The 25,803-nt window shown below is 39.7% G+C and overlaps 2 protein-coding genes, 1 long non-coding RNA gene and 1 other non-coding gene across 4 annotated transcripts; 2 read left to right on the top strand and 2 right to left on the bottom strand.

Annotated features, from left to right (window-relative positions):
• Positions 1–1,587: 1,587 nt before the first annotated feature.
• LOC115018442 (uncharacterized) lies at positions 1,588–8,030 on the bottom strand. Its single transcript, XR_003833388.1, has 2 exons — positions 7,736–8,030; positions 1,588–2,058 (listed from the first exon to the last, which is right to left on the bottom strand). It is a non-coding gene; the product is annotated as an uncharacterized LOC115018442 (long non-coding RNA).
• A 4,821-nt stretch (positions 8,031–12,851) lies between these two features.
• trnaw-cca (transfer RNA tryptophan (anticodon CCA)) lies at positions 12,852–12,923 on the top strand. The gene has a single exon. It is a non-coding gene; the product is annotated as a tRNA-Trp (tRNA).
• Positions 12,924–13,274: 351 nt separating this feature from the next.
• On the top strand, positions 13,275–17,024 carry LOC115019400 (protein LIAT1). The gene is made up of 2 exons (XM_029448940.1): positions 13,275–13,854; positions 14,558–17,024. The coding sequence occupies exons 1-2, from the start codon at positions 13,704–13,706 to the stop codon at positions 15,007–15,009; spliced, it is 603 nt and encodes a 200-aa protein (XP_029304800.1). The 5' UTR covers positions 13,275–13,703; the 3' UTR covers positions 15,010–17,024.
• Positions 15,779–25,618, bottom strand: LOC115019399 (apoptosis-inducing factor 3-like). Its single transcript, XM_029448938.1, has 19 exons — positions 25,600–25,618; positions 25,280–25,370; positions 24,377–24,486; positions 23,960–24,069; positions 23,832–23,876; positions 22,785–22,866; positions 22,095–22,207; positions 21,927–22,013; positions 21,730–21,821; positions 21,275–21,405; positions 20,431–20,546; positions 20,275–20,346; positions 20,108–20,171; positions 19,816–19,892; positions 19,213–19,330; positions 18,817–18,915; positions 18,538–18,613; positions 18,327–18,431; positions 15,779–17,091 (listed from the first exon to the last, which is right to left on the bottom strand). The coding sequence occupies exons 1-19, from the start codon at positions 25,616–25,618 to the stop codon at positions 17,007–17,009; spliced, it is 1,692 nt and encodes a 563-aa protein (XP_029304798.1). The 3' UTR covers positions 15,779–17,006.
• Between the last annotated feature and the right edge of the window lie 185 nt (positions 25,619–25,803).

Genomic DNA, 25,803 nt, shown 5'->3' with positions numbered 1-25,803 from the left:
ATGAATCCGTACAACAACGAGTTACTAAATGTAGTGTAGCAAAAAGTACAATATTTCCCTCTTAAATGTTGTGCAGTGTGAATATAAAGTTGCATGTAAAGGAAACACTTAAATATTTATTATAATAATATATAATATTTAATATAAGTAGTACAAATGTGTACTTCAGTACTTGAGTAAATATATTTAGTTACATCCCACTATGGAACATTGGATCCGTCATTGAAGATTAACGAACCAAGAGAATAAGAAGTAGCTAAAGATTAATGCATCAATTATAATAATTCAATAATGATCCATCAGAATGTAATAAAAGCGTCAGCTAAATAAAAGTAGTTGATCTCGGTATATTCTGTATAATGAATCACTTTTGACCTGAATTTAAAACCTGAATACTTATTCCAACACTTCCCAAATTGTCCATCGTACAGTGTTTATCAACTACATCATAAATGTTAATCTGTATAATAATGCCCTTAAACAATTTGGGATTTGTTCTATGAAATATTGTTTTTGATACATTTTTAACATAGGTATGGATAAAGTGACGATTCAATTACAAATAATTGATAATCCACCACGTATTTAATACAGTTTACAGCCACATAAAATTTTAAATAATCCAGCCTGACTTTCTTTCCCTCACTATTCTTCAGTGAAACGAGGCTCTATGTCGCCCTCAGCAATGTTTCAACCTTAGTTTTGCAGATTACGCCACCTTGTGGTGATTTTGGGAAAACTGCTCCAAGACCCTGAAACTACAGGTTTAAAAGTGCAGCAACGCTTCAGGTTATTTCCCTTAATTTACAGATATGTCATTGTAATGTCCTAATAATCAGTCTAAACCAAATATTCCTACTTTTGTCTGATGTGTTTTTGGCATTGCAAACCAACAACCATCAGGTCTGTAGAGAAAAATGCTGGATTCACTGTGCCCTCGAACATTACAAGCATTTAATTAGAAAAATATGACGGGGCTTTTTATAAATCGATTGACGACACAGAATTGAAACACATTTCTTTTATTAAATCAATTTGGTTTACAGCAATAAAGTTAATTAAATATCCTGCTGCCAAGTAAACTAAGAACCTTTACAGTGAATATTGCTCAGTTGCAAAGATTATTTTACATCCAGAAAGTTATCTCAATACTTCAGTCTGTGAAAGTTTATAATTTGTGAAGGAATCCATTTAAGCAGCGGATGATGCATTAAGGCCCCGAAGAACAGACGTTAGGCGTGTTAGTGTTCTCCCTCTGGTTTCACATTTTGTATGTAAAAACAATCTAAATGGATTCACACAGTCCTGAAATGTCAGCATGTTGATTTGCTAATGTGAGAATTAACACCACTTTCAGAAGTTATTGTATATCTGAGGACAGTTTTACATTTAAAGAGCATTTCAATTTACTCTGATCTTTCTTGCTCTCCTTTAATGGGATCAGCAGAGACTTAAAAGGGATGAGTGTTACACATTTTTGAATAAATTAATTGTGTGCCTCTGTGTGCGTCTTGTTAATTTTGGACAGTGCTGTATGTATTCTATTGTTCATAGCGTGCAGTTTTGTCCACAACAATAATACCGAAGTCTGAGAAAAACATTTGGTTCTTTATTGTAAGAAGAGAAACACACTTCATAAGACATTTACACAGGGTTTTGAGAGAAGAAGAAAAAAGACTTGCATGTAATAAACACAGGATTATAAACAATGTTGGCTAAAATCTGTCATTATTAAACTCCAGTCTGACTACTGAGCGTGTGAACCACCGCCTTCCTCCGTCCTCTTCCCAGCAAACCCCCATTCACTTCCTCTCGAGTCATCCGGGGCAGGGCTGACCAGAGCAGTTCTTCAGCTGGCAGCTTTAGCATGTGTACAGGAACATAAAGCTTGCCAGTGAAGAACTGCAGTGTGTCAGCCATTTGGGGCCAAGAGTGAGGGAGCGCTGAGGAGTCATCCAGAGAGCGTGAGAGTTGCCTGGAGTGACGGACAGCCCCTGCTTTGAAGGCACAGACTGTGACTCCTTCTCCTTGCCTCGCCTGCGTTGGGTGCACATATTCCTGCAGAAAGAGAAGAGATTATTTTAACTTCCCCTCTAAACTCCCTGCTCTGGTAGCGTGGGTATGAGGTGGCCTGTAGCCAGTCACACACGTACAGTAAGTGGGTGCAGTCGAGCCACAGCGTGTGAGATCGGCTGTGAGTAAGTGGGTGAAATGAGCCGGTATGCAAGAACGACCGGGAAGATGCACATGAGATCATGCCTCAGATTACCAGGAGGGATACACGCATCAGCTGCTCAGCTCTGCCTCTGCATGTTCGACAGTGCCAACAAGAAATTCTTAGATATTCTCTTAGTTATGATGCTCAAAAGCACAGGCTGGCCTCTTTTTTTTTTTTTTCAGTTACCGTGGTTACAAAGCATGAGCGAGAGGTGATGAAGAGGAGTACTCAGCCTCCACATGAAAGCAGAGATCTTGAAATCCTTTCAGAAGTCATAAAAACTATTTGTTTTTGAAGTCTTTTTTTTTTTTAATGAAGTGAATGTCTGGGTGTTTCCCAGAGAGGAAACCTGTAGCTACACCCAATCTTTCTTTTCTACATGTATCGGTCACAAGCGGTCCACAACAAATTCGCCACCCTATGGCGGCCACAGATTTCACCCGAGGAGGCTGGAGTTTGGCGTGGAGGTCAGGTGTTGTGAGGTCGTGTGTGAATGCTTGAAAGTGTCGCAGTTATTACGAATTTGCGCTTCTTCTTTTCATTTTCTGTCCGACTGTTGATCATATTGTTTGCGACAATGCACAACTCTTACCTGAATTACACATCAACAAAAGGAATAATCTCGAAGATTTTCTTTTGAATAAATGTCTGTTAAGTCACTATCTATTGCCGAGTAGCACAATGGTGATTCAGCCTTTGGCCCACTGGGGGCAACCCTTGCATTTGCAGTATTACGAACTGGGTGTCTATAGCAACCTTCCCAGGAAAAATCAAAACGGAGATCTTCGAGATTGTAACTTTAAGGTATCGTTTGTAGCCGAGTCAGGAAAATAAACGATCCCTGATAACTGCATTTAAAAGATAAATCTAAATGTACAGTGAGATTGAACATATTTCAGGTAAATCTGTGCTTTCATTGCTTTCAAAGAGTATAATCTTGTGGTGTCTGGCTGACAATGAGTAACACATGCTGTCCCTTCCTGCAGAAAGGAGAACCAGAATAATCTATAATCTTAGGTATTTGAATGTCCCGCGGTCTGTAGACTGCACAGCAGGGGGGAGGGGCGGGTTAACAAGATTTATGAACATTTTACAGACAGCGCTGCAGGCGGAAATCATTTAGTTTGGATTTTACTTCACAATCATCCTGAGAGGGATTTCTGTTTAGACACACAACAGTGGATCAATATGGATAATACACAAGTTGTACATGAAAAACACAAATAATAATAATAATAATCCTCCACCTTCTGGCAAATGTCAATGTGAGTCATCATGCAGAGGCCTGTTCTGACTTGTGACTTATTTAAACTGAAAAAAGTATCCATAGACAAATGTACTACTTTTATCTGTTTATCCGCTTGTCTTTTTGTAAATAGTTAAGTTAGTTTATTTAAAATGAAACATACTTTAGCACTTAAACTTGGCTGGTGCCACACGCTAATGATATTACAGTGCAAACGCAGCCATAAAGTTCAGCAGCTAAGTGCAATTTGACCTTTTTTTGTGGAGGAAGAGGGAATGAATTTGTTTATATAATAACCTGACTAAATTAATTTCTCATGAAACAACTGTCCGCTGCATCCCAAAACACATGAGTTTGAGCGGAGCAGGGCGATGCAGTCGCCTGGCCACAATCACAGCTGCCTTGATCACTGGAAAGTCTGGGCGTGACACAATGCGCTTCAGTTACCAACTCTCTGATGATGCTAATTATCTTTTACTGTAACTGAATGTGGCCATTAGCGCCGATCTTTGTGCTTGGAGTTTTTGCAATGAAGCTCATTTTCACAGAAAGACAATTAGACGACAAATGTCTGAAAATGACCCAATATAAAATACGTTCAAATAGCACCGGACCACTGAGACGCCATTTGCTTGGCAGCGCATCTAGGGGTGCATTTCACCCTTTGTGGGTAAAGTAATCGCAATCGTTTTGTGAATACGCTCCTGAGAGTCTACAGTCATCCCTGCGAGGCTGTACTTAAGCATTATGGTGCTATGAGCTAAATGCTCAGCATGCTAACATGTTCACAATGACAATGCTAACATGCTGATATTTAGCAGCTGTCATATTCACCATTGTTAGCATGCAAACATTAGCTAAATAGCACTAAATTCAAATTACAGCTGAGGCTGATGGGAATTAATTTAGTAGACATTTGGTCATTAACTAAAGTATTGGGCAAAAGTGGGATCTGATGATGATGGTCTAGATCAACATGTAAGATTCATCCTGTGGGGGACATGGGGACATTAGACCAAATTTCATGGCAATCCGTCAAAGTTTTACAGAGTGGACCAAAGTGGTAAAGCGACTGACAGAACGGCACTGCCATCCCTAGAGACACGCCACGAGCATGACTAATACAAATAACTGATTCTACATAGTTTTTCTGCAGCGTATGTTTCAAAGAAGCAGATGTTTAGCAAAAGAAGGCCGTCATTCGTCAGTATCATAAAGTGAACCACCACCCTCCTCCTCCCCCACACAGGCCTGCACACGCGCTCCTGCCAGTGTTGATCTTAATGAAGTCAGTGAGGACGTACAGTACAAGTCCTCGGGCCACACACTCTCATAACCGTCGACTATAACTGCCACAACCTCAAACTGAATAAAGTTATTTGTTCCATAGCGTGCCACTCTTTCCACAAAGAGTGACTCTGTATTTTTATCCTCACAATGACAGACAGTGTTGAGCCCTGACTCTTTTTGCTGTGCCACCCTTTCCCATATCTCTTCTTTTTGTGTCTCTCTTCTCTCACACATCAGACTGTCCTGCATTCCTGACATTCCAGCTGCGTATGTTAGAAATTCCATCCGGCTGCCGTGGCCTTGCACAATCCTCCTTTTCCATCCCTCTCTCCTTCACCCGTCTCCTCTCCATCTACATCTGGTCTGCACCGGATGAGGCAGACGTGGCTTCACCGTTAGGTTCACCCTCACCTCGCCCTCTGCCTTTTCCTTTTCCTTTCCTTTTCTCTACCTCCCCCTCTCCCTTTCCCTTTCTCTGGCTTTATCCGAGCGAGAGAGTCAGATTGAGCCACGGAGGTCGGTGTGGAAGGCCTTGAGACAGGCTTTTATACACGGGGCAACGGTGTAAAAAGAGATAAAAAAACAGTCTAATACACAAAAGACTGAGCTTATCTGGGATGTGCATTCTCTGCCACAACGGGGAGGATAAGAAAGAGCAAAGACACTGGAGTTGGTGTGTAAACAGGTTGTGCATGTACAATGCAAGGAGAAATTACTCCCATTATTAAGCCTTAGCTGCAATAATGTATTCATTCATCTAGTAGAGCTTGAATCATTTGGAAAAAGACAAATAATAAAAAGACAGGGAGAAGCAGCGCACTTTAGTTGAAGATGGAGAACGGAAAACAAAAAAAAAGGGCTTTATGATGGAGAGCGGGTCAAACCTCTCTCAATGCTACGAGCCCACTCATTCGACCTTTTCAGGTTTAGGGTTGTGCGAGAATCCCACATGTGGGGACGAGATAAGACACCTAAATAGTCGGCCTGACGGTCATCGAAGTAGCTACGCAAGAAAAGGTGAATTGCAGGATTTTAAACATGAAATAAAAAGAGTTGCATACTGCTGCGACAGCTTTACACGCTATAATGAAATGTTTTATAACATATCACTCCAGGTGCATTCCTCTGCTGTGGGTGTGGCCCAGTTGGAGAGAGTTCACTGCCCTAGTTTGTAGTCTGCAATATAGACTGATCATTTTAGACTGGGAATTGGGACAAAGACAGGGAAAGGGCGGTGGCTTTGGCAACACACTGATCATAGTGCAGAGCCTCTTCTTATGCTCTGCTGCTAGGACTTCAAAATGCCATCTGACTTTAACCCTAAGATCAGTACAAATAAAAAAAGGGTGTGGGTTGTTTTACTTGCCAAGAGAAATAGCTAAATACCATTCTGAATTCATGACATCCTGGGAGAGTGTAATGTGAGGTATGGGGCCTGTAAGCCTGTCCTGAGGCAGTCTGTGCCATTTTGTTTGAAATAACTGGATTCCTTTTTTTCTAAATGAACCTACATAACACATCCCTTCTTGCCCCATCCTCCCTTGACAAGGCACGCAATAGAAATGAAGGGTGTAACCCAAGTTAAGCAAGATGGCTTCACTTCTGCAAATGTAGGCAATACAACCAGCACAGGGGAGATTGCTTTTTTTTCCCCTGGGTGCAGGGGAAACAACACATGTAGTAAAGATTAGTTGCTTTTTAACTGACACCCTGTAATCGCCATGTGAATGTGATCCTCATTGACAGAGTGGCTTATGTCACACTCCGGATTGCAATGGCACAAATGCAGCTCGTGACACAGCCTATTGCGCATTCCTACCGGCACACTGAACTCTGGCTGCACAATTATGTAAGACAGGCTCCATCGATGTACACTACAGTAAGCTTTCCCCTGCTTATCCCAGAGAAAGACTACTTATACATTACTGTACTCTGCTTTTAAAATATTTTATAGAAGTGTAAAATACTTTAAAGAATTGTATATATAAAAGGAGTTGAGGAGACATGGAGGCCTAAATACTTTGTTGCGTCACCTGCTTTAAGAATGTTTTACTGGTCCTAAAACATCTAGGAGTAAAACACTTTATATCTTTCATTTCAAGAAAGATCTGCCAGATGACTGTCGGTGCATTTCTGAGAAATAACTCAGCCCCTTCCTGATTTTCACCTATCCCCTACTTGAGGCTTTTTCCTAGGCCTATTATGAACACAGCACATTTGAAGGGGCTTTGAATGCGGACACTTTTGGACAGGTTTGGATTACATAAATCACAGACATCACAGCTTGATATAGCCTATAAATCTAACATTTGACAGTTAAGTTCGTACAAATGACTAAATTAATTCTCTGGAGGCTTGAGTACAAGTTTCCTCATTTTCTAAATGTACTACATGGTAGTCATGACACACAATAGGTTTAAACATAATATAAAGTCACATCTGTAAATCGTTTAGCACTAATAACATGCGGTCTGTGCATTTGCTGGCTTTTCTGTTCCCTTTGGTGTTCATTTAGACGTAATTCTGACTTTTTAGCACACTTCAAGCAGCCCTTTAGCTGCTTGTGCAGATACTACATGCAACACTTGAACAAAACCTCACCTTAAATGTGGATTAGGCTACTTTGCAAGAGCTGGAAGGTTGTGGTCATATTTCAAGGGGGTGCCCATACTATGTGTCAGTGGGCCTGGACGATATGATCCACATGACACACAGACAGGCCTTCAGCCAGAACTCCTATAACATTAAATCTATATCCTCGACAATCCGATGACGCCAAATGTGTGCAGAAAGCTGCCGCTGTAAACCAGAAATCAGACCTGAAGAGGTGGATTTTACTTGAATACTGTTAAGGACTGGTTTGCCAGATGCCGTTTAAACGCAAACTGGGTCATCAAGCAGCCACAAGCTAAATCAGGCTGACAGGAAGAAGCATTTAGCCAGCAGAAACAGACAGGCTCTCAGTCAGTAATACGCCCCACCTTGACCACCGGCCGAACCGCTCCTGCTGCGCGGACAAACCATCTGGACGGTCCGGCGGAGTTCAGCCTGCCTCGCCCACTGCTCCGGCGGAGTCCTGGACCTTCACGAGGGTGTGTCGCTGTCTGTCTGTTTGTTTTACATCCACGATATAAAACGGTTCGGCAGCATTTATATATCTGGTGGTGCCTACTTTTCTTTACAGCGCAGCAGCAGTGGAGGACGCAGCGCAGGACTTCAGCCCCTTTTACACAACTCCTGCCCCAGCTCTCTCTCTCTCTCTCTCTCTCTCTCTCTCTCTCTCTCTCTCTCTCGTGCTCTCTCGTGCTCTCTCTCTCTCTCTCTCTCTCTCTCTCTCTCTCTCTCTCTCTCTCTCTCTCGTGCTCTCTCTCTCTCTCTCTCTCTCTCTCTCTCGCTGTCTCTCTCTCTCTCTCTCTCTCTCTCTCTCTCTCTCTCTCTCTCTCTCTCTCTCTCTCTCTCTCTCTCTCTCTTTTTGTTTTCTCACTCACTGAAGTCAGACACACACCCGGCTTCCCACTCCGATCAGCTGGCAGCGTAATGACGTGGCAGCCACGAATATGCACGCAGCTGACGTGTGCACGCTGTGCGCAGCCCATGAGGCAGAAGATTGACCTGTTAATAATAATTCACCTACATATTGCCACATTGTTCAGGACGTAAAGCAACATGTATTTTTAATAAACATTTATGAAATTATGACAATAGGATTGACAAGGGGGTTATATGGGTCATTTAGAAATTAAAAGGAAGCTTTACTTATGTATAATGTGTGTAAATGTAATGAAAGATTCAGGATTATATATATTTAGATCTACACAGACACTCACACAACAAGGCCAGTCTCATTCCTTATGTCCCCCTCTCTCCTGTGAGCCTGAGCTAATCACTCTGCTGCTTTAAGGTTTCTGCAGTTTGAGAATCTGCTTCATCACTGTCACCTGACACACTGAGCACACACAGCAAAGCTCATTCTCTTTCCTCTGCTTGTTGTATAACAACTTTATATATTTTCTTTTAACAGAACATAAAGGATTTTAAGGGAAATGTCAATCCATCCATTTTCCATATTTGAGAATATTTTGTTATGAGCTCACCAGTCAAATAGTTGGTTAGGGTTTAAATGTCTTGTACGAAAAAACATTTACTAATTACAGGCAGGGGTGGAGCTGGGGGGAAGTGGTGACTTCTGGCACTCCGGTCTCAAATGTTTTCTCAAAAGCCCCGAATCTTTGAGGCTTTAAAATACCTTCAACTTTGTGTCATTTCCCCTCAGTCTCTCTTTGACAAACATAGGTTTCAAGATGAGTAATGCTGCCTATGTGCTGTAGGTATCTTAGAAATAGTAACACGTTTTCCACTTTTTAAATGGCAGGTGTGAAAATTAGGCGTCCTCAACATTTATTGTGTTATGGTTTCAGAATGATGATAATAGTATAGGAAAATAGGATGTGGGCTCTACAGGACTCTTTTCCCCAAATGATGTACACATTTTAGGACCCCTTAGGTTTGGGTAGAACCCTGAATGTTTACAACTTCTGGCTCCGCCACTGATTTTAGGTATTAATTTAGTCCAAATAATAAGCTGTACTGAGTTTGTTACACACAATAACCTGCTTCACCTTGTAAGATGATCTAACTGCTCTCTGAAGACTTTATGTCCTAACTGCTATACATATCTAGAGTGCCTGAAAGTATACCAGTAAGGTTAAACCCCCTTCTGTAAAACATTCACCCTGATTGGATTGAGATTTCTTAGGCCTTTATGTACAAATTCCCTCCAAACAAACTCTAATTTGGCATGTTTTCTAAAGCTGTTGTTAAAAATGGTCTTGCAAGCAGATGCCAGTGCACTTACTGCAACTCAACATCTATTTGTATAACGACGTCCGCACCAGATGGAGGAGTGTGTGAGTCATATCTTCCACCACCCACCGTCCTTTGGCTCGCAAGGGGCATGGTTCACCTAAAAACTGTGTGGGTCGAAGGTTAAATAAGTGTAAATGTGTAATGTGCTTTGTGTTGGCCGTTAAGTATCATTTTGTCTGTACAATCATGCATATGATTTTGTTTTTGTTATACCCTGGCAGCCAACTATCTGTCACTTTTAAGAACACCTCTATTATGTCCACATCTCACTATGAACTCTGTCACCACTGCATAATACATGTTACGTGTCCCCTCTGACTCAGCATTATGATTTATCTTTTTTCTTCCTCCTGTAGTTGTTACTGGAAGAGCTCAGATATGTGGGGAGGAAATGCAGAAGCAGGACAGACTTGTTTGATGTCAGAGATTGAGACTTTTCATAGCTCTGGTGGGTGTATGTTTTAATTGCAGACAGAACATAGCATTCAAGTTTAGTTGACTATAGCATTAGAAAGGTTACATTGTGTGTAATGCTTTAAAAGGGTTTGTGCTTTGAAGGGCCAGATTCATTAACTTAACAAATTCAGCATGTGTGTGTGTGTGTGTGTGTGTGTGTGTGTGTGTGTGTACGTGTGTGTGTTTCTGTGTGTACATGCATGTGACTTAGTACTGAGGAAGCAGTCGGGGTCTAGACTCTATGGGACAGGAATAGGATGGAAACTCCCTGTGAAATACCAGGCTGCGTGCTGTGGATGTTGTCAGAGGCACATATGAAATGAAAAGGACATGGTTTCACAAATAGTTTTAAGTCCTTTGAGCATCAGTAACACACATTAGCACACATCTTTTTCTTTTACTTTACAAATTAGTCCGGAAATGCTTTTTTCTTTTGATACAGAAATAAAACAATAATAATAAAAGATTTACCAACACTTTCTAAAATAATGGTGGTATATTTTCCTTGAAATTGCCTTTAAATCTGCCATAATCATTATTTTTACATTAACATTGGGTCATGTGACTACTTGTATGCAAACAAACCCACAGAATTACCACCGAGCTCCACAGCTGCCCTCAGCTGGAGATTTATAATGAGTTTCAGCTTGTTTTCAGTTTTCTAGCCCAAAACTTTTTTTTTTGTTTTGGTTCATTCTCACTGCTCTTAAAGTTTTGTTTTTGGCCACAGCAGGCAGCGGTTTTTTGGCAAAAAGCTCTAAAAACCCACTGTACACTAGCTGCTCAGCACCAAATATCAAACAGTTAGCAACTACCTGGTGATCATAGTGGAGCATTTAGCAGCCAAAGAGTCAGATATTTCCATCAGGACCAAAAAAGAGAGTGAATATTGGCCAGAAACACGTCTACAAATAAATGATAAAATTGCTCCATATATCAGCTGGATGTGTAAATAGGACATTGTTAAAAGGCTTTGTCACTATTGCTTTTACAGCGTGATTTCTGCTGCACCCAAGTGGCCAAACAATCAGTTATTGCTTGTTTAAACACAGTTTAAAGTGAGATTGTGTAGCTTTTGTTTAAACAGCTGCCACTGTGGCCACGTGTGCCAATTAATGCTCAAACATAGTGTTACAGAATCACAAGTGGAGAACAGTCTTAAAGTAAAGTAAGTAAACTGACAAGTAAGGCTGTATGGGCAAAACCCCTGGGCGTATTGAATTGAGCTACAGTGACTTTTGTTGTAATTGCTTATCAGATTTTCACTACATGATTATTATGGCCAAAATAATTCACAATAACGATATTATAGTGATATCTGTGGAAAATTAGATTTCTTTTTGATATTAGTCAAATAATTATTTAATTTTGTTTAGATTTTTGTCTTTTTTTTGGGAAATTAATTACACTAAATTTTGTGTGGAGCGTTTGGGAGGCAAAGCGAGAATGGAAATAAATGGAAATGATTTAGGAACCGCTGGATTATTTACACAAAATTATCATATATTTAATAACATATCTATAAATAGTATTTAACCTATTAAAATAAACATGTGTATTATATATATATATATATATATATATATATATATATATATATATATATATATATATATATATATATATTGATTATATCAATATTTAATTTGTTAAATTATTAACAATTAATCATTTGTTCTCGTCAATACCGATATGTTGAAACATCCCTACATCTTCATTTGTAAATGAAGATTGTAATATTTCTTCTTTTGTAAGTTAGAGAGTCTCACATTGAACCTTTGCAGGACCCAAAAGATTCACTCAGAAGTACATTTCACGAGAATAATGAAATGCGATGTTGCATAAATATGATTTATTCTAATCTTTTAAATCTGGCCTGACAATCATCTCCTCCTTGTTCTTTATTATTGTGGCTTCAGCTCAAGGCCAGATACTTCTGTGCAGCTCACTCAAAGAACTCATAAATGACTGAAGGACCGCTGCCCAAATTTATCCAAGGGCTTAAAATAGTTTAGAGCAACGCGTCTCAGACTGCTCTGGTTTCATCAGATGAGCATGTGTGCTTGCTTGTATAGATATTTTATTTCACTGTGATGACAGGAAGCATGCCGTTAAAATGGATTTGGATTGTTAAAATTAGTTTTGTGTCCACCAGAGGGCCTCGGTCTCTGTTAAATTGTCCAAGAAGTAGGGGAACTAAGGATCCGTTACTGACGACCAAGCAGGATGAAGATCGCTAATAAAACAACCAAAACGTATATAGGGGGCAAAAACATAACATTGTAAAGGAAGGACAAAGAAGGAGAAGAGAGGGGAACTCATATCCATCCTCTAGAGATTCCAAATTACAAAACGCAAAGACATAATGGTCCACATTTTGTAGAAGTATAAGATCCAAAAGGTCCTAAACTAATAAATAAATCCCAAAAGTAGCAGTCTGGAAAAGTAGAAATAATTTCTAAGCACCGACTGTAATTGGAGTAGTGCTAGATAGTCAATAGACTAGATAGTCATATCTATTGTTTTATAATTTGAAATCATTTATAAAACCAACAAAGGAGGGCTTATTTTCTCTACACGCTACAATGAATATGTAATGTCCAGAATATATATCCATAGCCTATAAAAGAATATGAGAAATGTCAAGTCAGCAAGATCAAAGGAAAATTCCTATGTGTTGGCTACTTGACCAATAAAGCTTATTCTGTATCCGTACTTAGTCATCCTTGACCTTCAGACTACGTCATCTTTCATATAGGAATACTTCGACACTTGGACTTCGTGGCGCAACGGTAGCGCGTCTGACTCCAGATCAGAAGGTTGCGTGTTCAAATCACGTCGGGGTCATAACCTTATGTCATGGTATTATAAGGCGTGGTAAATATGCGGTGTCCTTGCATTGGATGACCTGTTCGAAATTTGCTCAACCCTCCGTGCCAAAATATCTAGACTCCATCGTATATGGCTTTTGAACATCCTCTTGTTTTCTTTTATTCGTCTCTAATATTGAATCTAAACATGAATTAATGAAGGAAAACTTTAGTTTTGGACATGCACAACGTTTGCATACTAAATGTATTTACCAGAACAAACTGTTATTTTATTTTAAAACATACCCCTCAGGAATGTGTATCCTAAATATGTTAATAAACGCAAGTTACCCGGATGTAAATCTCCACTCTGAGAAGGTGTGTGCTGTTGCCACGGCGACGCGTCACTGGGCAACGCCGCGGTGAAGAGTAATTCTGGAAATGCTGCTTGTACCGGAACAAATACAACAAAATGTTAAAGGTAGTTAGCAATATAGCATCCAGCGTTTTACCATTTCTTCTGCCTTTTTGTGCAATATACAAACGTGTCTTAAACTACGGGGAATAAAGCAGGTTGTCTCGGGACTAAAGCTGCCGTTACTCGCTGTAATAGCACCGCTTCCTGTGAGGAAACGAATATGTCCACTCTCTGTGCTCAGCGTTAGCTTACCTTTTTTTGCAGTTAATTATATATTTCCCAATTTAATGGTCCTGCTGCAATTGAGAGGATTCATCTGAAAAGCAATTTATCTTTCGACACATTCGTCTTCAGACTCACACAGACCTATTCATCGACACGGTGTGCCAAGACTACATCATGCCAGAAGACAACAACTGTAAACTGCTGCAGCCACACAGCAGCTCCTCTGACAATGAAAAGAAGATCAAGAAGAAGATGATGAAGAGAAAGAAGAAGAAGAAGAAGAGAAAGAAAATAACCGCTTCGACAACTCCTCCAGAAAACACAGGTAAATACACTTTTTAATGTTGGAAGAAGCATTCAGATGTTTTACTCAGGTTACTAAGGTAGACATACTATGATTTGGAAGTACTCTATTACAAGTCAAAACAATGCATTCAAAATTGTTCTTAAGTAAACGTAATAAAGTATTACCACATCCTATTTTATATACGGTGTTAAATCACTATAATGACCTGGACTTTTTAGTTTTGTTACAAACCTTAAATACATTTAAATTAAATGATTGTTATAATTATCTTTATAAAAGCATATCTTATAGAAGCAGACCATGAAATGCATATTAATTCACATAATGAAAAGCCTGAAGCCTTCAAATATCTCTCACAGCATGTATTTATAATTAGTCACAGTTAAGGAGCACAGACTTTACAAAGAGTTGAAAAACAATCATTTGAACTGACCTTAATGTATGATCGCTTTGCCACTTCAAACCAAGGTCACTGTAATTGTACACAATGTAAACACAAGTATAAGGATCATGTGGTGGAGGGGGAGGATTGCCTTCAGGGTTAAATAGGTCAATAGAGAATTGGCCCCCAGTGTCGCTTCCCGCAGCTGGCCTATTACAGCTCATTACTATAAACCAAGCCATTAGCCCTCCAACTCCAGAGGGAGTCATTAGTAACATGAACCTTCAGCTTTGTTTGGCAGTGTGCATGAGCTTACATGTTTATGTTGCCTCCCTGCAGAGAAACCTCAAGATGTATCGTTGCCCCCTGAGACCTCACCTGTAACCCTGCTGGCCCCACAGAGCCCGGGTCAGCCTCGAGCCCAGCTGCCCAAGCTCAGAACTACCAGCAAGAAGGATGGAGAATGGCTCGCTGGCAGCGATCGGAAGAGCGAAAACCCCCCCAAGTATTCACTGGCCCTGCTGACAACAACTTACAAAACCAGTGACAGCGGAGAGCTCAGCGCCCAGGCCAGGGAGTGCCTGAGGTGGGAGGGAGTGCTGGAGAACCCCCAGGCTGAGGAGAAGAGGCTGGAGCTGTACAGGGTCAACAGGCGGCAGCGCTACACCACAGACACTCTGTTAAAAGAAACCCTGGGTGCCTTGACTTTTCCTGAAGAGAGCAAAGACAAAAAGGCTTTGACTCAATATGTCAAACAGGAGTCATTAATGAATTTGAGCATCTCACTTTAATGTTGACAGTATAAAACAAATGCATCTGCAGTGAGCAACAGAGGGAAGATCTTTGGATGCGGTTAAGACATAGGAAGAGAAACAAATAATGTTGCCAATTCAATACCCTTTAAAGCACTGATAGAAACAGGTAGCCACTCTACCTACTGCCCGTGGACAAGGACAGGAACTGTTTAAAACTTAATAGAGGATTTGCACAGATTATGTTTAAGCTTCTAAATTATTTAACACTTCCAGAAAATACCCAAAGTGGGTCTTTCAGGACTGAAACCCAATCAGGATAATACCGCTGAGGCCCCCTCACATCTGCGAGTCTACAGGTCCGTGAGGTAGAGGAGGGTTTAATGGATGGGGATCACATGACATTTATTTTTTCACACCTACAATGTAACACAGGTTAGCAGTTTTCTTTTTTTTCTTTTCTTTTTTACAAAAAAAGTGGGTGTGGGGTTGTTTATTAAAATTTAAATGTGACCGCTGTAACAATGTGTTACTATGCTGTCAAACTAAATCTGCTATACCAGTGATCTAATGTGCAAAGTCCTGAATCCAGTAATGGATATACCCCTCTCTTTTTCTACTTATCTCTTGCTGCTCAATACTGATGGCTAATTGAAAGGAAATGAAAGGACACTTTAAAAAGCTACATCTTCGGAAAGTCTGAAAATAAATCTAGGAAACTACCTCTGCTGCACAATAGATGGCAGCAAAGTCATGTGCAAATCAGATGCTCCAACACTGATAAGTGATTCAAAAAGAGACAGTACTGTTGTGCCTGAGATATTTTTATGCATGAACAAAGTGAAACACACAAGACAAAAAAGTTTAAATGACAAATACATTCCTGTTATTTTTACCTGGGCATCAGGGCTCACTTTGCATTGCTAACAAAGCTGCAGAGAACATGTTTTACTTAAAATCCTAAGGAGAACATATGTTTCATCAGTGAGATGAGCAGAACGATGGAAATTATTTTAGTATTAGCTTCAAGAATGGAAAGCAACATGTATGACGATATATACCAGTGGCAAAATAAATTATTATGTAGACCTATATATATATTGTTTTTTTTAAATATAATTTTCCGCATAAATGTGTTGAAGAACCTTGATTTGTCAGGTATTGAATTTGCTCTATTAGCTAAAAAGAAAATAGTTTCCTGTCTGGTTATTTTTTCCATTAACAATTTCTCAATTGATTATCCAGAAAAATGTTTTACATCACAAGGTATACCGATATTCTGATCATGATCTAAATACATACAACATAGTACAACATATAAACCGTGGGCCGTGAAATATCTGCACCACTTGAACCCTGGACACAGTGGACTGAGGCGAGCTGTTGACAGGAAGGGAGAGTGAAGCTAAAAGTAAATGTGGAGGGGTGAAGTAAAGACAGTGATACACCAGCAGAAAGACAGAGGGGGAAAGAGAGGAAAAAACGCAGCATTTCTTTTGTGAAGGTTTTGTCACACTGCATTTATGGGCTGTTTGTCGAAAGGCCTATTGTTGCCTGTTGGTGTGTTTTGTTACCGTTGCCTATTTCAGCATCTCTGCTTCAAAGAGCTGAGCACATAATCCCCCCTCCGACTCACTGACCGGACCACGTACATTACCGCAGTGGGCATTAAGGCCACTTGTGTTTTTCCAGCAGCCCAATACAAGTTATTTTAAAGATTAACAGCGGAGAACATACTGAGACATTTTAAATGTGATGTCACTGAAAAACCTGTGCAGACATAAGGCCATGAAATAAAATGTAAAATAAAATGTAAATCATTAAAAAAAATATTAAGATTACAAAAGAAGTCCCAAAAGCGGCATCCATCTGAGGTATCTGTTGTTTGCATGGTGGAGTCCCCCTCACCTGAACACTGAGTGTATGACGTTTACAGTTTAAATCCAATACTTCAACACTGTAAATATGAACTTCACTGTAAGATTGTCTTTGTCTTCGGTGAGAGCGGTGGTGACGAAGAGACAGTTGGCTGCATGTTAACATTGCACAGATGACGTGTTGAGCGGAAGAGTGGAGGAAAGTGTAGGTCGGGACACCTTCAGCCAGCTCAGTTCATCTGATCTGTCAGGGAGAGGAAATAAAGAGAGGACATTGTGAAAAGGTTGCCTCTTTCCCTTCTTACTAGGCACAGTTTGCCAATATTAACAGTGTTTTGTGTCCACTTGATAATTCCTTTTTGCCCAATGTTTTAGTTTTTTTGAGACCTCAATTAAGATGTATAAATGACACAAGCTTGTTAGCTTATTTTATTGGTTATCTTGATGTTGTTCTGCCTGGGCTGTTGTGGTAGATTAGCTGCTCAATCATGGAAAGTGCAAACAGGTGTGCCTAATTATGTCCTCTCAGCAGAGAGGGGCTACCACTGTTAAGATAGGTATGATAGTTCTGCAATAAATTAAATTATGTTATATTAAGTGTGCTCAATTGTATGGATGGGTGCCCATAGATAGGTTGAGATGTCAGCAGTAACTTAGAGATCTTGTGTTGATTGTATGTTCATTGTTCTGTGTGATTTGAATGCATGCTCAATTTAGCTCCCCCTTATATTGGACAGGTGGTAGGTTCCAGTTAGGTGAGGCTGACAAGTTAAACATGCTATTCACAGGAGTAAAAGGGGGGGAAGAGAGTAGTTGACAGCTTGCTGTAAAGCTACAGCGTTCGACTGTTTGGTGTTTTTTTTTCTCCTTCAGTTAAATTCAGTCTAATTGAAAGTCCATGAGTTTCATTGTTTCTCTTATGTATTGTCATAACATTTGAGTCCCAGAGCTATTGTCCTCTCAGGCTCCCTTACAGTCAAGATGGCGGTGGAGACAACAAAAACTGGGATTTATTCATCTTGTATCATGCCTAACTTTAGTGGATCATAACATATCAGGTATGAAATTAATCTGCAGCTGCTTCGGTTTGAAAAGAGATCAACCTCTATGAATGTCACTTTTTGAAACCACAACAAAGGCCAAAATGTGTCATGCAACAGATTTGGTATGGCTTGTTTTTACCAAGCCAATTGCTGGAAATGCCTTTAGCTACTGATGCAGTTTTAGATAACTTGCAGTCTCTACTGGCTGGTTAAGAGGAGTGAGTAATCGGCTGTCAATGACTGTATAAAAGAGTCAATAAAATACTGTGAATCACCGCAACCATGAGAGGTTCTTAAGCATGCAGTCAGAAATGAGTAAAAAACATATTCGGCGGATGGGTGCAGTAGTATGCAAGATTAGACAGACAATGTTATTATCCAAAGACTAAATAAATAAATAAAGAAGGTGAACTAAAAACTGAAATATTTTACATACTCAGCCTCTTTCCTCGTGATGACTTTCCCTGCTACGAACCTCTCGGCTACTGCGGACACTGCTGGGTCGTAGCTCAGGCTCGCTGCTGCTATGACCTCATCATTCCTACAGGTTAAATGTGTTTTTGTTAATTAAACGTACATATTTGAACATATTCATTAAAGGAGTTGCATGTTTCTAATTACAGATGGGCTTTTTTCCCCCCACTTACTTGATGTACAATGCCAGAAACTTCCTGTCCTCAATCTTTCCTTTTATTACAATGTCAGTGTATCCCTCCCCATAACCTGCACACGATCAGAGAAAAGAAAAGTCACATCTTTTGGTGATAAGTAGGAAAATCAAAAATGTATCATGGTGGTATTGAGTGTATATAGTTTGTACAAACAGAGTTTGTCATGTTTTATTAAAGAGTACAGTTAGTGAATTTGAATTAAATATGAAACATACAAACATATAAAACAACGTTTGCATGATAATACTTGCCTACCTGTATATCGGATGGTTTCACCCAGTAGGACGGTCCAGTAGAAAGGAACTGAGCTGAGTTCAGTTGGTTTATCCAACATGTTCAGAGCTGCTATCCTCCCTAAACAACAATAAAGATATGTTTTACATTTGTGTCAGAAACTACAGGTGAATAGGGTCAACCTTTTCCCTAATAGATACCACCATGAAACTTATTTTTTGTATTTCAAAGTTTTCTAAAATGATATGTTTAAATATGCAGATGAGGTATTATCTTCTCAAAGAGGACATGTTATCGAAGCAGCACAGCCTGTAGTATCTCGCCTTACCTGGAAATAAAACTAGACAAAATACTAATAGTTAAATCTACAGCCTGTCAGTCTTCTGAGACTTTGTGACTACATTGTTTCTACATTACCATGTGCTTGTGCTATCTGCCAGTGTCCAATGTTGACCAGGCGGTTTTTGGCCATCGCCAGAGGGAAGGTGGCCACGTCTCCCCCACAGTACACAGTGGGGACATTGGTGCGCATATACTACAGGAGGGAGATCCAGACAGAGGACTGATGGTTAATGGTGCACAATATACAGATTTATGTGAAGAAACACATGTTAACTTAACACAACTGTTGTGTTTGAGGTCATGTGTACAGAAGAGGTTTAGGGCCAGGCATAATGGAAACAAAGAGAGAAGGAAGATTTAAAATGTATTCAGCATTTCTAAAATAAAGTCAAAATATCGAGTATAAAGTTAAAAACTTTAACTTTGAGTGAATGCGCTTACTCTAGAAGTTTGATTTATTCTCAAAAGTTTGACTTTTATCTTGAAATGTCAAGTTGATTCTTGACATGTTTTACATTTTTCTCAACATTTAATCTTCCTCCTCCTCTTTAGTGTCTAATGCTTGGCACAAATACTGAAAAAATATCTTCTTCCCTTTCATTGTTTGATGAGAGGTGATGTGTTGACAGTGAAGGCACAGAATGAGGTAATCAGGTTAACAGCAGGTTATTAGCTCACCTTGTCCACTATTACAAAGTTTTTTGAGTCCGTCTCTATTTTGCTGCCTCGAAGGAACTCCGAGTTCGCTTTGACACCTGGTGGAAGGAAGGAAGGAAGGAAGGAAGGAAGGAAGGAAGGAAGGAAGGAAGGAAGGAAGGAAGGAAGAGACGTTTCACTGTTTTTATATGACGTGAATTACAGAAATGTCTTATTGATAATGTAAAGACGTTATAATGGGAATGAGCAGAAATTATATTGTATGAAGATTTGTATAAATGTGAAATCACAAAAATGTCTGCTTTGCACTCACCAATACCAACAATCAAAACATTTGCTGGGATAACTTCTCCACTTTTAAGCACAACCTCCTTCACCTTGAGGAAGAAAGAGACAGAGGACAGGAAGCAGCAACAGTGTTTATATGTGTCATTCTATGTTTGTCAGAGTTTGTATTTGGAGTGATAAAACCAACTTTACCTTGCCATCCACACCTCTGACCTCCGTCACATTATCATTCATGTAGAACTTTACTTTTTTTTCTGACAGCATCTGCAGGAACAACAGAGTTTGAAGTAGCAGAAGATAGAAGTAATGTGAGGACACAATACAGGACTCACTCTCAATCTTTCTTACCTTCATGGTGACTTTGCCAATTTCACGACCCAGTGTGTTCTGGTACGGCAGCTCACTGCTGCCGACCACCGAGATACTGGAGGCTTTGTCTATCAAATAAGATGCAATTTCCATACCTGAAAAAAACAATGTGTTAATAAAAGTGCGGGGGCAGCAGCTCCAGTAAGGAACCCCAATCTTCCCTTATCCGGGCCACATCCTCCAGCTCCAACTGGGGGATCCTGAGGCGTTCCCAGGCCAGTGAGGAGATATAATCTCTCCACCGGGTCCTGGGTCTTCCCCGGGGTCTCCTCCCAGCTGGACGTGCCTGGAACACCTCCCTAGGGAGGCGCCCAGGTGGCTCCTTACTAGATGAACCACCTCAACTGGCTCAACGTAAAGGAGCAGTGGCTCTACTCCGAGTCTCTCACGGATGGCTGAGCTTCTCACCCTATCTCTAAGGGAGACGCCAGCCACCCGTCTGAGAAAACCCATTTCGGCCGCTTGTACCAATAAATAATATATTTTTTAAATTGTATTACGTATTAAAATAGAGTGTAAAAGGAAATGTAAAGCTTTATATTTCTTTTTACACTCCATTAAATATTTAACTAACAGCTTTTTTTAAATTAATGTAATCAGTTTTATTTTATACTGTTGGCTCATCTGATATCCTTTTACTGCCTCCATGAAACTGATGACTATAACTGACTTTTGAAAACTGATGAATGAAAAACTTTAGGTTTCACAACAAACAAATCCCTGCAGTAGTTTAGATGCTGTCATGTCTTTTGTCTACAGTTTACTTTCATTGTCTTCACATGGCCAATCCAGACAAATGTGAAATTATGTGAACACACAGTACCGACAAAAGAAGTTCCCACGAGGACGACGCTGCAGCCCAGACAGGCAGAGTGGATTTTCCGGGCGTCCTCTGGTGTTTCCAACTTCCTGATGTTGTCCAACTTCATGCCGGGCACATCCAGTCCCTTCGCTCTAAAGGACAGACCACAACTCTGATTATAAGCAGCGCAATGCAGTGTAGTGGTGATGCCACTGTTGGTCATTGTTGTTGAATAATCGTTGCAGTCAGTGAAATACTCTGGTCTCCATTTCCTGATATCCATCAATTTTAGAAGTTACGTATCAGACGAGAAGAGGGAGAAGAGGACGATGATGGCAAAATATGGTATTATGTGCACATTTGAGGGAAAAGGGGCGGCGGCCTGGGGGCCCCAAAAAGGCTCAGGCTGGGCCTTTTGTTTCAAATGAAATGCTTGTACGCATACATACAGCGTCTATGTGTGTATTTGTCTGTACCTGCAGCCTGTTGAGATGAGGAGATGGTCATAGCTCTGGACTGAACCATCGTCAAATGTGACTGTCTTCCTGTCTGTGTCCACTGACACGGCCTGTAATTTATTGTACAGTTCAAAATACCACAAGCACCAAGTGTAGACTGTAGAAGGTTGATGCTCCGAAGACGTGAGCAGACAGGAAATGGAAAAGGAACTCACTTCTTTCCTGAGCCACACCTCGATGTCGTACTGATGGAAGAACTCCATCCTCCTCAGAAGAATACTGTCGTTCTCCACGTTCATAACCTGCAAGATGGGTGCCGTAATGGTAGACAAATAAGAAATATAGACACATTCAGCACTTAAATGTTGGTGTTCGTACAGCACCTTGCTGAGTCGTGTTTTGTCGTAAGGTAAAAGGTCGTCTCTGGTGACCATGATGATTCTGCCGCCAAAGTTTTCCTGCCGCAGAGTCTCAGCGCAGATCAGTGATGCAGCTCCTGCACGTACAAAGAGTTAACACACCATCACACACACTGAGAAAACATGACTGACATTTATTATATTGTTTATTTATCTCTGTTCATCAGTTCATGCAATGATGTTTCCTGTCCATGTGCACGTTCAAATTCTAACCATAACTATGTTTATTCTTCCTCGTATTATCATCACATATCTTACTGTACATCTATGTCGTATATAAATGTTAGAAAGTACTGAACATGTCTGTTACAATCTCCCAGCGCTCAAAGGGACATCTTCAAATATCTTGTTTTGTCCAAAACCCAAAGTAATAAATAATAAATAACTTTAATAAATCAAATAAATCAGCAAATACTCATTTGAGAAGCTACAACCAGAGAATATGGGCTTAAAAAGTGATTTAAAACAAATTAAAACAGTTACGTGTCTGTCAGATGACTAAACGATTCATAAAAAAATAGTTTCATTTTTAAATGACGGCATCACACACTTACGCACACACACACACACACACACACACACACACACACACACACACACACACACACACACACACACACACACACACACACACTTGGAGCGGTCCACACTCACCTCCTCCCAGCAGCAGCACAGTGTGAGTAACTCCTGGTACTGAAAGTCCCATACTCTTTAATCTTTTCTCCTGCCTGAGAGTCTGAATCATTTAGAAAACACAACGTCACAAACTCATCAAGAGGAAGAATTTGCAATTATTTACAAATAAGAATTGTTAAAAGTATAAAGGATATGTTGTTAGTCACCTACAATAGATCCCAAATATAGTATTCATGCATGTATTATTGATTAGAGGATTACATTACAAAGTGAACATTTAGTTTATTTTGCTGTTGTTTAAACAAATGTCTTTTGTTCTTTATTTTTATACTATTTCAGTTTTTCTAACTAACTGTGCAATTAAGCTGTTGATTAATTGATATATTGGATGAATATGTATTTACTTAAAAGAATGCTTCATCCCCAAAATGATCATCTGTATATGAATAACTCACGCCCTGTTACCTTGAATTATTTTCTCGCATGCGACCACGTTGAAGGAAGAATCCAAAAATGGAGAAAAGTCTTGATGAATTGAAGACAATGGGAGACGCGTTTAACAAAAGCAAAACATTTTGGCTAAAACTTTGATATTTAAGTAGTGAGTAGTAAATCGTAAGCTTTTAGCCAAAACGCATTTGTTTACTTAATTAATCAAGAGTTTACTCAGTGTTTGGATTGAGTGATTTATATACAAATGATCATTTTGGGGGTGAAGTATTCCTTTAAATGACGGTCCACAGGTGTATGTTTTGCCTGATTAAACCTCTTCTCAGGACTATTGTGTTTACAGACGGTGCTTGATTGACAGCTCCCTAACTCTCCTTTTTGTTACATCTACTGTTAAAGAACTTTATTCACAAAAACACATTTTGACATGTCACAGTGAAAAGCAAAAAAAAGACTTGAACCGTTATTACAAACACAAAATACACAAATATGAGCCCTCACAAACCCATTTATCATATGTGCTTATTTCCACATTGAACAAAGTACATTTACAATGATGAGATGACGCAGGAAGCGCCATGACATCAACTGAAAGAGAGAAGTTAACCTTCTTACCTTTTTGTTTACAGACACATACACTTTGTTGTTTTGAATTGTGACCTTAAAAAGAGAAGAAGACAAATTACATTAAAATGACAGCAAATATCTTTATAAGTTAAATATCTGCCCAGTCTGGTTCGTACCTTGTGGCAGGGTAAACAGTCCATGCCGGGGTACTCCTCCAGATCTCCTGTATGGACGTTGAAACAGGCGCCGTGCCACGGGCAGCGCACTGTGTGGCCAGAAATAACTCCTGAACACACAAGACAAAACTATCAAACTGCAGAACATGTTAAAAAAATTCTGTATTTCTATGAAACTCAAACCATTTCCATATTAAAATTAAAACAAAAATGTGTACTTTGGCTTTACATTAAAACGTACAGCTCCAACAGATGAGAGTGTCCCATCCTCATAGAGTCATGTGTGAATCAAGGGACAATAGTAAAATACAAAGACATGTGGACAAAACATAACAATACGGTGGATAAATGTTATGCGACAGATAAATTAATAAATGGAGTGAAGGTGTGTTTGTCCTCCACCTTGTGCCTCTTTACCTTTGCTGAGTGGAGCTCCATAATGTGTACACTGGTTACCAATGGCACTGTATTTGCCTTCACTGCGTGTCAACAGCACGCTGTGATGTCCCACTTCAACCTCCATCATCCTGAGGTAACACACACACACACACAAACACACACACACACACACACACAAACACACACACACACACACACACACACACACACACACACACACACACACACACACACAAATATTTTTAATGTATGTCTAATATATCTCTAATACAGTTCTCTTGTTATTGCTTCACATAACTAAGACTAGCAGAATAATACATAAATAAATATTAGGCTATGTCAAATTATTCCAAGGGACATACCAGAGGGGTCCCCGGTAACCTATAATTTGCAGTAGTACTTAAGTTTAGTTAACTCTTTGAGGTACTTGTACTTAACATGAGTATTTCCATGTCATGCTACTTCATACTTCTACTCCACAACATCTGTATAGATAGGAAAATACTGTATATACATGTATCTAACAACATTAGTTACCTGGCAGATTCAGATTATTAATAACAAAAGTTAATAACAATGTTTTTCAATAGATTACACTACCCAGCAGTATTTAAAGTAACTACAATTAGCTTCATCTTTATCAGCTGCAACGTTAAAGTGATGAACACATCAATTCATCAATAATGCAAATAATCTGACAAATAATATAATATATATTATTTTGTGCAATTTTAAGTACATTTTGATGCGGACACTTTTGTACCTCTACAAGTATTTTGAAACGTGTGGTATTAGTACTTTTACTAAAGTGAAGGATCTAAGAATTTATTCCATCTCCAACAATTTTACATTTAAGTACTTATGCATGAATAAAAACAGAATTTAGGTTGCCAGGTTGTGAACACCTCCCCTCCTCCTTACTGTCCATCCTGCAGGTCTGTCTCCAGACACACCACCTTCGTCAGCTCCCTTGATGTGTCCTCTGGATCAGAGTCCCACAGCTCCTCACAGGCTGCTGCAGACACACATGCACGAAGACACACACACACATGAGCGCATGCACACACATTTTAAAGTAATCTAAAGTTTTTAACAAACTACATCAATAGTTTTTAATGTAGTGTTCCTCAATACAGATCATTACATTTATTTAAGACACCCAGTGATTAAACTGCTTTAATTCAGTGAAAGATCGATTAAAATCACCAGATGTTAAATCATTAAATATTCAGGTTACTCACGTGGTTTGGTCCCAGACATGTCTCTGAGTCAGTTGTAACACCACAAAGAAACACAAAACCTCCTGAAACATTCACAGTTAGTCAAATGCTCCGCTGAGAGAAGTTTTTCTTTAGCAACTTAGCAACAGTCCAGTTTGTTTTCTGCTCATCAGCTCAATGATGGGATAGGAGTCCATTTCCACGGCAACCGGTCCATCCCCAACC

The sequence above is a fragment of the Cottoperca gobio genome, chromosome 14 (assembly GCF_900634415.1).
Source record: "Cottoperca gobio chromosome 14, fCotGob3.1, whole genome shotgun sequence".
NCBI classification, from domain to species: Eukaryota; Metazoa; Chordata; class Actinopteri; order Perciformes; family Bovichtidae; genus Cottoperca; species Cottoperca gobio.
This window is presented reverse-complemented; position numbering and strand designations above follow the sequence as displayed.